Here is a 13,996-nt window from a genome sequence, read left to right on the forward strand (position 1 = left end):
GGATTATTTTTAACCTATGTTGCAGATTTGGCAGTATAATGCCAACATTTTTCATGTAGTTGATTATGAGTCCTCCTTATCTTTTTTATTTTATTTTTTTTTAAGATTTTATTTTTAAGTAATCTCTCTTTCCAACGTGGGGCTCAAACTCACAATCCTGAGAATAAGAGTCTCATGCTTCACCAGCTGAGCCAGCCAGGTGCCCCTTCCTTATCTTTTTTAATGGTGGTATAAGTATTCCAATATATGGATGTAATGTGATTTATTTAATTAATGTCTTTTCCCTTGGAACATTTAGATTATTTCCAGTCTTTCTGGAAGTACACAACAGAAGTTTCACTACAGTGAAAATTTATATTATACAAATGCGTGTATAATCTAAATATAAATAATATAAAAAATGTAATATTTGTATATTTATTTGCTTTGTGTAGCATACATTTTTAAAAGTAAAATTGCTGCATCAAAGCAAGTACATTTTTTTCTTTTGCGGGCACCTGAGTGCTTCAGTTAGTTAAGTGTCTGACTCTTGGTTTTGGCTCAGGTCATGATCTCTATCTAGATCATGGGAGTGAGCCTCATGTTGGGCTCCATGCTCAGCACAGATTCTGTCCTTCTCCCTCTGCCCCTCCTCTCCCTGTCTTTCCCTTTGCCTCTCACTCTCTCTCCCTTTCCTTCTCTCCCTTTTTCCCAAATAAATAAATAAAATCTTTTTTTAAAAAAGTTCTCTTTTTTTTTTCTCCACGTAATCTTTACACCCAATGTGGGGCTTGAACATACAACCCCCAAGATCAAGAGTCACATTTGCTACCGACTGAGCCAGCCAGGTGCCCCAGCATATACATATTTTAAATTTTAATAGGTATTATTTAATTTCTAGTGAACTGGAACTCAGTATATTGCTGGTGGGAATTTAAATTCGTGTAACCACTTTGGAAAATTGTGTCAAAGTATCTGTAAAGCTGAACATATGCCCATGCTGTGGTCTGGCCGTTTTCCTGCTAGGTATATACCCAGCAGAAACATGGACACATGTTTGCCAAGGACACGGACAGATGTTTTAGTAGCAGTAACTCAATAATCAAAAACTGAGAACAGCCCAGTGTCCACCAGCAGTTGACTGGATAAATGAATTATAATGTATTCATACAAAGTCGTATTCTGCAGCAAAGGGGATGAATTAACTACAGCTAAATAAACAACGTGGATGAATCTTACAAAATAATGTTGAGCTAGAGAAGCTAGGCACAAAAATATGTGTCCTCTGATTCCATTTAATTAGTGTTCACAGACTTGCACAAGTAATTCATACTGTTAGAAGTCAGAGTAATGGTTTTCTTTGAGGGGAGAGCAATGATGGGAATGAAGCACTAGGAGAATTCTGGAATTTGGGATCTGCTCCATTTCTCGGTACTGGTGCTTGTTCATGGGCTTGTTTCGTTTGTAAAAATTCATTGTGCTGCACGCTTGTGATATTACGCCTTCCTGTGTATGTATTCTGCCTCAATGGAAAGTTTCCAGTAAAGGAGTTCACTTTTTTTTTTTTTTTTTAATATGTAGAGCCACTTTCAAACTCCTCTAACCCAGCAGTGTCTGTTTTCCGGTACTCTTGCCACTCTGATGGACATTGAAAATCTTTTTAATCTGGTAGACATATAAAGAGGTCCACTTGTTTTTCTATTTTTATCTTATTATTGGTGAGGCTCAGCATCCTTTTGTAGATTTACCTTCTGTTCATTTCTTCTGTGGTTTCCCTACTCTTGTCCTTTGCCTATTTTTCTGTTACAGTGTTCATTTTTCTTACTGATTTGTAGATTTCTTTGGTCTATTATATGTCAAAGTATAATGTTTTAAATAATAAATTCAAACTAACAAACTTACTAAGTGTATCATGTGTTAGGAAAAGTTTCTTCTAATAATTAAATCAGTCTTAAAAGAGCCCATTATTCTTCCATCTCCAGCTCCGTAACCAGCTCAGTTCTTGGGAGAGTGAAATCGGCCTCATTAGCTCCAAGTCTGTACTCTTGTGTGGAGCCCATGTAGAATCTGTCTGCTTTATTGTACATATATTAATATCCTCTTTTTCTTGACTAGTCTGTTCTTTGCTGGGAACATCTTTACAAAATCTCAAAACAAGTTTACCCACTGCTATTGTATGTTACCCTTAATTTCTTTTGGTTTCTCTTTATGCCTTTACATTTTCTCATATGGAGAAGAGAAATGGTATTGAACAGGATTTGTTTTGTTTGTAGTAAATTGCATATTAATTTTGTCTATCTTACATTTTTATAAGATAGCCCTTTAAAAACCAGTGTGCCGCATGCTATTTCCTTTACTTTCTCAACCAGTACCAAATTTCTAAGTGATCTCTTCACTAAAATATTTTGTTTTAGTAACTCAACTAGTCTGATGTAGTCTCACTGTTGTGTCTGCCTTTTTATGCTTTGGTTGGGGATGCCTTATTGAGATAATGTTTAGTTTAAATATTTTCTAGACTTCACTGTATTTTAATGTTCCTCATTTTGATTCTGTAGTGGCCTTGAATGTTTTTAAATTTATTTTTTTTTCTTTTAATATGTAATTCGTAGACGCTCTGCTGTTGCCCGCATTCAGGAGTTCTTCAGGCGGAGAAAAGAAAGGAAAGAAATGGAAGAACTGGATACTTTGAACATTAGAAGGCCACTAGTAAAGATGGTTTATAAGGGCCATCGCAACTCCAGGACAATGGTACCAAATGCTCATGGCACTCTTTGGAGAAACTGCAGATTCATAATACGAATTTTTTCTGTAATGATGACTTTCATATGTTGCCACTGTGATTCCAGTATAGCATTATTGTACTGTAACAGTTACCTCTTTACCCAAACATGGTTTTTTTAGTCCTAGAATATATTGCCAAAGACCATTATTGTTTACAAGAAAATTCTGCCCTACTAAGGAAAGGTCGTAGAAGTGTAAAGTTTTTAGCTGGTACAAGTAACAGTCGCTTCTTTTTGCTCTCTCACACTTGCTGTCTACCTGTCTAGTATATTTTTGTTAGCTCATTTTAGCACCCTTTGTTGATTTGGTGAGAAAGATTTAGATATAGGAAATCCAGGCTTATTGCAAAATGTAGTCCGATTACTTTATAACAACTCTTCTTAAGATTGACAAGATTTGTTTTAGTCACTTTGTCTCTCTAGACTTCACTGTCCTCATCTATGAAATAAGAATAGACCAGATGATCTCGAAGATCTTTTCAAGTTTTACAATCCACAAGTCTTATACCCAGCGTGATATTAATTATTTACTAAGAGGATCTTGCAAGATGACTGGCATGTTATAACTATTAACTCTGAACCATTCATATTTAGAAAGTGTTGTTCTCATGTATTCATTGAGTCGTCCAAAAGTATCTACAGAATCAGTTTTAATCTGCTTTCTTCAGAGTTAAGGGGAAAATTTACTTTGCAGGGCACGCCTGGCTGGCTCAGTATGCAACTCTTGATCTAGGGGTCCTGAGTTCAAGCACATGTTGGGCATGGAGCTTACTTAAAAAAAAAAAAAGTTACTTTGGGGTAGGGAGCGACTTAGCTCTCTCTAGAGATCATTGGTGGTAACAGTTTAATCATTCTAAACAAAATGCTCACTATTAATAGAAGTAATCAATGTACATTTCTTATATTTTGCTGGTTAAAATTTTGGATGAAAATATTAGGGGTAGGAATGAAAAAAGAAAAGCTAAGTAAATATAACAGTAATGCTAAGTAACAACAAAACTGTCTCCCCCCTTTGGTTTGGCAAAAACAGCAAAGTAGCAGCTGCCGATGGAATGATTGAAAAAAATCCCAAACCACAAAGATTTTGAATGGTTCGTTCATATGCATCCATTGAGCATTGTCATCCTAACCATTCCAGTATATCCTGTTCCTTTGTCTCATTGCTCCATAAAAGTAAATATGTTTATATCCTTCCTTCTCAGTTGTGAGCGAATAGCTAATAAAAAGATGGGTACTTTTTGTTCTTTTGGCATAAAGCAAAATACAAAAGGGAACCATTCATTTTTTTCTTATGATTTGTTTTTATTATCTTATAAAGCTAAAATGGAACCATTTTTGGAAAGTTCAACAACATATAGATGGAGAAGTTTCCATTATACTTTCCAAAACCCATAAATCCCATTCATTCATTTAGCAGTTACTAATTCAGCACCTACTGTTGCCAAAGTACTGTTGAAGGTGCTAAAAATATAGCATTGAAAGAGCAAAATCTCTATTTTCATGGGGAACTTTTCATTATTGTTGTATCATGCTTGCTGATAAATCTCCATCATTTTAAAATAATAGAAGACAAAGACTCTCTTCTATTTTTTATTATTTTCTAAGCCAATTAATATTTTCAATTGCAGAATAGAATAAATCTTTGTTTTAATAACTTCGATTTGAATTTTCTTATAATTTTCTTTTTTTAAACCCTTAGATAAAAGAAGCCAATTTCTGGGGTGCTAATTTCGTAATGAGTGGTTCTGACTGTGGCCATATCTTCATCTGGGATCGTCATACTGCTGAGCATTTAATGCTTCTGGAAGCTGATAATCATGTGGTAAACTGCCTGCAGCCACATCCGTTTGACCCAAGTAAGATGGCCTTTTATAGAAATCAGAACATCAGCTCCAGTTTTGTTCTAGTTGTTAATATAAGAATAATGCAAATTATCCTAGAAGGCAGCCACGAGAGTCCGTTATGACTCTCATTGGGTTTAAAACTAAAAACAATTATAATCTCCTTTTGGCAGAAGGTCTGAGGAAATAGATTAAAGAGTTTATTCTAAGTTTTACCAGTTGCAAGAGGTTTGGCTGACTACACTTTGCACGACTTATCCAAACTGAATCTCCAAGCCTTGTTAGTCTTCACATGTCTGAGTTAATTACCAGAACAAAGGAGCTTGGCTTGTTCTTACCTTCCATTTGACGATGCCTGTGTTTCTCCTAAAAGAACAGTTGGATAAGAAAGAAATTTGAGTGATTGCAAGTTGGTCTTAAAATTATGTTCTAGGGTAACTTTTAGGAAATCTTCTAAATGATATTCTCAGTTAACAATTAAATGTATCAGTACAATTTCCATGCCAGCTCAGTTTTGCTGTACGTGTGTGTGTGTATGTACACACAAATATATTCATGCCTAATGTATAACATATGTATGTTTCTCTTAATGGCATGTTTTTATGCTTTATATTAATATGCAACATTTTATTTCTAGTTCTAGCCTCATCTGGCATAGATTATGACATAAAGATCTGGTCACCGCTAGAAGAGTCGAGGATTTTTAACCGAAAACTTGCTGATGAAGTAAGATTTTTATTTATACTTATTATAAAGCATATGTCACTTTGTTCCTGAAATGCTTTTGTCAGAAGACTCACAGCTCATTATTAATTGGTAACATAAACACGTTTATTCAGTTAAGGCGGTCAAATTTTTTTTTTTTTTTAAAGATTTTATTTATTTATTTGACAGAGACAGAGACAGCCAGTGAGAGAGGGAACACACTCGGGGGGAGTGGGAGAAGAAGAAGCAGGCTCACAGCGGAGGAGCCTGACGTGGGGCTCGATCCCATAACGCTGGGATCACGCCCTGAGCCAAAGGCAGACGCTTAACCGCTGTGCCACCCAGGCGCCCCAAGGCGGTCAAATTTTAAGAAAAAGAAAAGTTAAGATAAAAACACACCTGTAATACTAGAGAACTAAAAATCAAAATATTATTTTGCTAATTATAATATTGATTATTGGTAATACACAATTATAGTTTAAGAAAAACAGATTGTTTTTGTGCTTATTGCAATGAAGAAGCATTTAAAAAACTTTCTGTCCTTTTAAGAAAATCAGTTTCACGATGGCTATCCTCCATAATCACAGCCAAATAAGTAGCAGAACAAGGGATTGGAGAATTTTCTCCTTTATTGTCCTGTCTTAAGATTTCTTCAGCTCCTTGTTAGACCAGCAGTTTTCAAGCTGGGCTCTGTGAAGCTCTAGGTTTTTTGTGGGATTGGGAGAGGGGAAGGTAAATGATATAAAAGCTGAATTCTGGGCTTTTCCTCTCCAGCTTTAGCTAGGGTTTTTATTGCTGGGTTTTCGCATAAGATTTCCTTTGAAAATAAAGGTTCATGGCGTTAGTCAGCTACTGACTAACCGTTGAGTTTCAGTGAGAAGGTGAGTGCAGCTCAGGTTGGTGCTGCGTCCTCTTAAAAACAGAAAAGAAGGGTACGTTGCTAAAAGTGCTATTAGTAAGTTAGCAAACCAGTACTCTAGACCACAGTTGACAGCTCACAGCACAATTCCTACATCTGCTTTCTAACAGACATTTATAAGCTCGGCATATGTCAGACATAGTGCTGAATTTTAAAAAATAGACCTTCCCTCAGAGCTTATAGACTGCAGGAAAGACAGACAATGAACTGTCAGACAGAATGTAGACAGGCATGCACAGTGTTCTGGAAGCCCTTGCAAAGGAACAGTTGTGATTGTAAATGGGGTAGGTGGATGGGGGAGTCTTCACAAAGGAAGTACGAACTGGACTGAGTTCACCAGGCAGACAGGGGTCTAAGGAGCCCTTGAGATGAAGGATCAGCAATTTCCAAGGTGTCCTAAGGTAAGTGAACCATTAGTGAGTGGATAAGAAAGCCGCTCCTTGGGGCAAGATTGTAAAGGGCCCTGGGGTTGCCCTGCTGGGCTGAAAAGGTGTTGTATGAAATCATTGGGGAGCCGCTGACCACATTAGCACCTTCGTCTTCCTCTCATCCTTTCCTCCCTTTCTTTCTTTTTCCTTTGCCATGAACTTTGCTGTTTCCCCTTTGCCCATGATGACACCCTAGATCTCTAGGTGTTTATGGATATTCCTTTAGTCCTGTCTTGGTACAGAAGACACAAGTCATTGGTAACTCTTATTCAAAAGTTTATTTTTCAAGATCACTTTGCCTCAGTCAAGATGACATTTTCTTGAGGGATCCAAGTGACCCCAGGGAAATAATATAACACCATGGTGTCACTCATGTATCAGCTCGGCCATAGAGGAAAAGAATGAGCAGATGCAGGTAGACTGCTCTGGGAAATGAATCATAAATAAAAAATACATTGAATTCTTGAATGTTTTAGGCCTTTGTCTTTCTGTGTTCTCTGATGTCAGTCCCTCAGTTGCAAGTTAATTACCTGGCATCGAGTAGCCTTACTGTGGAAAGATAAAGTGTATGTATAAAGAATGAAGTAATCCCACCTTGGACCTGCTCAGTTTTTACTGTTCTCCTCATCTTCAAGGAAAAGGTACAGTTACATCATGGTTCTTGACGTGGTTGTTTCACTTGCTTCATAGGTTATAACTCGAAACGAACTCATGCTGGAAGAGACCAGAAACACCATCACGGTGCCAGCCTCTTTCATGTTGAGGATGTTGGCTTCGCTGAATCACATCCGAGCTGGTAAGAACTGTCCGTATATTATTAACACCACTGTTACGTCATGTTATTATTTCAGGTCTGCCTGAAAGTGATTTGTACAATTTCTTTTAACCACAAAATGAAGGCAACGTAACTTCTGAGCTAGGAGTTCTGTGAACTCTTGATCTTAGTACAGTAACTTCCTCACGAACCAGATGCATCAAAAAGTGTCAGAAAAGACAATGTCACTTGAAAACTTTTATCAGCTGTGCTTCTCTTCTCAGCGTGGAGGGTCCTACCGTGAACCTTCAGATCTGTTAGAGTGAGTACCCGGTAGTGGCAGACGTGGTCAAAAGTAACCGTAGCCCAGACACACATAACAGAAATGTAACGCGCTACTGCAAGGGTTGAAACACATAACCTCAGTAAGTTTTTTTAATACTTTTTTTTTTTGTTTTCAGTGGTACACAACGAGGTTCAGTGCCAAAGAAACACTAAGTGTATATATTATAACTAATATTCAAGAAGGAAGTAAATAATCTATTTGTAATAATAGAAAAGATCCAGTATCCATTATAAATAATACATTTACAAAAGAGTATTTATTATTCTTCGCTGATCTCATAAATTAAATTTCTTCATATGTTGAGTATTATCTATTATTTAATAATAACAACAACCATCATTTCTGGAGTACCTATAATGTCTCAGGCACCATACTAGTCCTTTCACAGATTTTTCCTAATGAGCTCCAAACCTTTACAACGTTGGTTATTTGTAATAACTTGCCCCGGGTCACACAACTGATGAACGGTCAAGCCTGAATGTGAAACCGGCTTCCAAGCCCTTACTTCCCTTTGACCTTGGAAAGTTCACTTGCAGGAATACATTTATGGCCTGCAGTCCTCTGGGTGAGCTGAGCTCAAACTGCTTTTCAGGCTCATTCCCAGCTTTCTCTCCTTCTCAGTCCACTCCATCCACTCTGGCCCTCTTTGATTTTGGGGACACATCCAGGTCCTTTCTACCTCAGGATCTTTTATATCATGCTGTCCCCTCCCATCCTCACTCTTTGTGAGGATAACTTCTACTTATCTTCCCGGTCTCTGTGAGCCGCGGATTAAAATACTGCTTCCTCAGAGAAAGGGGGGAATGGAGAGAGTATACCAGGCAAAGTAAAGGGTAGGCAGCATTTTTCAAAGTCCTGGAGGAGAGCGTGTGGAGCAGCGCATCTAAGGAATTGAAAGGAGCCCATGTGAAGTGGGGAGAAAATATTCACATTGTTAATATTAACTACTACTAGGAAAGAATGGAAATTTCAAATGGAATGTAAACAAAAAAGGTTAGTATTCCAACAAAATAATTTTCAGGAGCTTTTGAGTTCCCATATTATTAAATTAATCACTATACCACTTTTGATCCATTTTCTTCAGTAACCGTAACGCTTAAAACTCATCCATTTAGATTTCAGATTTGAGGAGGCAGCATTTTCTAGAACAAGAAAAACATTTGCTGATGAGGATTCCTAAAACTCACTTGTTCTTGTAAAGAGCTTAGAGCTTATCTGGTGAATGGCTCTTGCCGGGTCTGTCTGTAGGAAACCATTCCTCTCTCATTTGTGCAGAGTCCGCTTTTACACAGCTGCGGGTGGGCCGGCGGCTTGTTAGCTAATCGCTACCCCCCTCCTCCTTTGGTTTTGGCTTTAGAGAAGTTTTATAGCATGAAGATTCCCTTTCTTCCAGTTCTTTTTGCTGTCAACCAAAAAGAGAGAATTTCTAATTGGTTTAGTCAACTTAACTCACCATCTTGCTTCTCTTACGTAAAAGACTGGAGAGAAAAAGGTACCCGAGACTTGCTTTTATCTTTAAGATATCCAGGTATTTGATGGGTCACTTGTCCACCCCTTTCCTCTCCTTCCCTCCTGGTCTCCAGTATTCCAAGTGTGATCGTCTGCGCACATCCGAGGAGAGTTAGTGACAGGCTGTGATCACGCAGGCGCAGGCTGGCCACGGGGTAGTCCAGCCCCTCCGCTACTCCGCAAGGGTTCCTGGGAAGTCCAGGGAATGTATTTGGGGGGACGCCTTCCTGGGGGAGCTGTGATTTTTAATGAAGGCTGCACTACATATCCTCTGTCGGGCTTTTCAAGCTACAAATACTTGGGTCCCACCCCCTGAAGATTCTGACTCGTTTTATATAAATAGGGCTTGAGCTTTTTTTGCATCTTCCAAAAAGCAGCCAAAGTCATTCTTATGAACACTTCACTGAAGACTATGGTGTCTAAATGTGGGGTCTCTCTCCATGGGACGGGGCCCCCAAATGTGGGACGGAGCAGATCGGGTGGAAGCCGGTGGTGCAGGCGGTGAAGGCAAACAGAGGAGCTAGAGGTTGGCTGAATGCACTGCCCAGGAGCGGCGCGGGACAGCAGAGGACAGGCTGCGCGCCGAGGCCCAGCGTGGGCGCTCTTTCTAAAGGGGGAAGGTGAAGGGGCATGGCTACATATGCAATTTTCCCTTTTTTGGTAACTGTGCTTGGTTGTAAGTAACCCACTGGTTAGTTAGGGCCTATGGCTTTTTCGAGGTGGGTCTCCTGATGGAGAAGCGACTCTCATTTTCAGTTTTCATTTAAAAGCATAGTGTTGCTCAGACCTCCGCGGTCTGTAGCCGCCAGCCAGAGATCGGTGTGAGCGTTGAGCGGCTTTGCAGTTTCCCTGTCTCCAAGGCGTAGCACTTCATGAACAGAAGATTTCATTTACTTTATTCTTAGAGACCGGGTTTCCATTCTGAGAGAGGACTCTGTCGCAATTGGTTGAGCTGGGTATGAGGAAAGAACAGGTGTGCTGCCCCCTTCCTCATTCTGGAAGCCTCTGTCAGCTAGCCACTGGCCTGCATTAGACACTCCGGGCCCTCGCTTGTCTCCTCATGGCTTGCTCTGGACTCTGCAGAATCCTACTGTCTACCCCAAACTCCAGATTTAAAGGCTGGGACAGTTCTCGTTAACCCTCCATTTCCCCTCTTCATTCAGAGTGTGACAGAAAGAATTTGGGGAAGAACCCTACACACTTTGAAGTAGTCTGGCCCTGCTTCCTCACGCTTCCCACGTGACGGGAAGAGGTTTGCTGAAGTCAGTCATATCCAGGATTCCCATTCAGTCTTCTACTTACGCTGATAGCAATTTCATGTTTCATTCTCTCGTGAAAGTATATCACACAATAAAAAGTGTCGTCTCTCTTACCCTAACATTCACTAGGTAGCCTTTGATTGGTCAGCACGTCTTCCCCTGTGTTTAGATTCCTTGGTGATACACGAAGGTCTATCCAAATCTTATTTTTGTTTGCTTCTTTTGCAGATGTGTACTGAACACTTATGTAATAATGATAATAGCTGCAATTTGTATAATTCAGGTTGTAAATCATATACACATACATTACCTCATCAGTTGGGCTTTGAAATGGAGTCAGCACAGAGGGGATTGAGTCCAGGTCAGTCGGACAATAAACATATAGTCTCTTCTGTGTACTGCTCTCGGTATTGTTGACTTAGGCTCTAGTGGGAGAGCTTAAGCCTCTGTAGGTAATAAAATTTCAGGATTCCGTCTTTTTGCTGTTGACAGTGGGACTCACCCATTCCCCCATGTTTAACCTTCGTATTTTCCACGTTACCTTGGGCAAATGCTTCTGTGGCAGAACAGCTCCGTCCCAGTGGTGGCAGTGGTTTTATCCTTTTGCCTTCTCTCTGTGCCCTGATGTAACATATCTTATCTTTGCAAAGCTTAAATTCACTTATTCTGGAAACCGTCATTGAACACCCTGTACTGGGCTCTGAGGATATAAGATAAAAAGAGAAAACTCCTACCCTCCCAGGAGCTCAAAAAGCCCTTGAAGCCTGGTCCAAGAAGACAGCAAACAAACCATCCCTGCAGTTAGGATCGTCGTTGCACGGCAGACACAGAGGGGTTGGGGTGTGCGGGGAGGAGTTCGTCATTCTGCAGGTCGCATGTTTGAAAAAGTCTGGGAAACGTTTCACAAAGGGGATGGTAGTTGCATTGAGATGAGTAAGCAGAACCTTTTGAACTGGAAAACTGGGCAGGCATCCCAAGCAGAGGAACAGCAAGTATAAACCGTGAAAGCTGGAGAGCGTGGCAGGTTCACTCACCAGTTTATAATTACATTTTCACTTGAGTAGTTAATCTAGATAAGCTCCTTGAGGGCAGAGACCACGTGTCTGTTTGGGCCGCCGTTGTATCCTTAGCACAACGCCTGGAACATAGCAGATATTTAATTTAAAATATCTTATACACAGATCTCGAGAATGGTCCCTGGGTTCCCCCACGGCCTCCCCTCAGTGTGTCTGGTGGCACGATACACTTCTTAGGCTCCTGGACTCCGAGGAACACAGTTTGAAAAGCACTGCAGCAGACCGTGATTTATCGAGATCCTAGGGTTTTTCTTTTTAGTTTTTACATGTTTAGAATTACATGCATATTCAAAGTCATAGCACTCTGTTTCCTTTTTTTTTATTTGCTTTTAGCGGCAAAAAAATAACTTATCTACACACAGAAGTGAACTGATTTTTACGTGATGATGTCATGAACTGTATACATTTTAATCAGTTTTAAATAAAAGGTATTGAAAGTTATTTCAGTTATCATACTAAAAGCATTTCTTTTTGTGGGTCTCCTGTATGTCTTCCAGACCGGTTGGAGGGCGACAGATCAGAAGGCTCTGGTCAGGAGAATGAAAACGAGGACGAGGAATAAGCAACTCTTATTGGCAAGCACTTAGATGTTCTGAAATTTGTATAAGACATTTATTATATTTTTTTCTTTACAGAGCTTTAGTGCAATTTTAAGGTTATGGTGTTTTGGAGTTTTTCCCTTTTTTTGGGATAACCTAACATTGGTTTGGAATGATTGTGTGCATGAATTTGGGAGAGTGTGTAAAACAAAACTAGCAAAACGTTTAAAAAAACTTTTTGCCATGTGTGAGGAGTGCTAGAAAACGCAAAGTGCAATATTTTCCCTAACCTTCAGATATGAGAGCTTGGATCAATGTGGAAGAGTAATTTTCATTATAGTGAAAATGTTGGTTCAAATAAATTTCTACACTTGCCATTTGCATGTTTGTTGCTTTCTAATTAAAGAAGTTGGTTGTTTTAAGATATCCTGAATTTGACTTTTTATTTCATGCCTGAACTACCTTGACCCACATTTTCCAGTCTTCTCTGTAACATAAGACTCTTTCTTTATTCTTTTCTAGATTTGATAACCTTTTCTGTTTTGGCTTCTGTGTGATAGAATCACACAGGGGAGCTTTTTTCATTTCTCCTTCCAAAGCATGTTATCATCACTTCCAGTCACCATCTGTCACGATTAGTGGTTCCTCTTTACCCAAGTACAGGGGTTAGGCTTCCAGCAACAAGCACAGAGCATCATGGCTAGCTCACCTGATGGACCGGCGCAAGCTAGCTCTGAAAGCCCTGGCTTCTGGTTTTCCTCTGACTTCTAGATTTCAGCTGAAAGCTGCTGACCATCCAATCTTAGAATTCCGGGTCTTCCTTTACTCTAGTGTCCAAGTCCACCCAGCTTAGGCTGTTTCCACCCAGGCCTGTATCTTGGGGGTTATGAGCTGAAATGCCCCTGTAGACCTAACCCTGCCGTCATCCCCCCTCCCCTCTCCCAAACTGCCGCTCTCTTCTCCAGCTGGGCCATGAATGGACTCACAGGTAGAGCCAGGCAAAGCATCCCGTCCTGCACAGGGACCCGGCATCGCCCCTTCCCATAAGATGGCTGCAAGCCCAGGGACACCTGCTACGAAGAGAAGGCAGATCGGCTTTTTGGAGAGAGGACAAAGAACTCTTCCGTTGGCTCCGTAACTTCAGTTGGACTTGAGCATCGGGCTCTCACCCTAGAAGGGCACATGTGTTTTCACATTAGGAAATGTAGTAAATGGTCAAAGGGAAAAGGAATTAGCCAAATTTCCATGACTTCTGGAAAGTACAAGGGTCTTAGTTTCTGGTTACCAATGAGTTATGTGACCTGCTTAAGCCATGTGACTTCTCTGGGCTTGTTTCCTCCTCTCCACAATGCGGGAGATCCTGTGGGCTGTGTTAGGACCACACAAAGCCAGTTCGAAGGGCTTCACAGAACAACTGAAATGACCACTGGAAGCACAAAGGACGTCATTTTCTGCCCTATAATAAAACAGTAACGGGTATGCTGTAGAGAGACTACCGGAGGGCTCAGTGCGGTCAGAAGAGCACAGAAGAAAATCAAAATTGTACTGTCTGCTCTGACACAGGATGTCAGTGGTGGGAGAGCCTGGGGGGTGGCCACAGGGTATATGCAAACTCTGCTTTTGCTGGGAGCCTTAAAACTTCCTTTTTGGTTTTTTGGGTTTTTTTAATTTAATGGTATTTTGTCAAAGGAGTTAGGTCCCCTGCTGTTAATTTTGCAGAGTTTGGGTACTGTGTGTTAAAAACGAGCAGGGCAGGCCAGACAAGCAGTCAAGAAGGCAGCGAAGAGAAAACATTCTACAGAGGCCGAGTGGACACTTCATGACTCCCTATATGTTGGGGAGGCCCCAGCCCGTCAGACAG

At 40.3% G+C, this 13,996-nt stretch overlaps 1 protein-coding gene across 1 annotated transcript in view; it reads left to right on the top strand.

The window, feature by feature from the left end:
* Positions 1-12,561, top strand: part of DCAF6 (DDB1 and CUL4 associated factor 6) — a 135,362-nt gene extending 122,801 nt beyond the window's left edge. Inside the window, 5 exon segments of the mRNA XM_034666687.1 lie at positions 2,589-2,727; positions 4,459-4,615; positions 5,238-5,326; positions 7,343-7,448; positions 12,094-12,561. Of these exon segments, the coding sequence (XP_034522578.1) occupies positions 2,589-2,727; positions 4,459-4,615; positions 5,238-5,326; positions 7,343-7,448; positions 12,094-12,158 (556 nt within the window). The 3' untranslated portion in view covers positions 12,159-12,561.
* Positions 12,562-13,996: the final 1,435 nt, after the last annotated feature.

The sequence above is a fragment of the Ailuropoda melanoleuca genome, chromosome 8, assembly GCF_002007445.2.
Source record: "Ailuropoda melanoleuca isolate Jingjing chromosome 8, ASM200744v2, whole genome shotgun sequence".
NCBI lineage: Eukaryota > Metazoa > Chordata > Mammalia > Carnivora > Ursidae > Ailuropoda > Ailuropoda melanoleuca.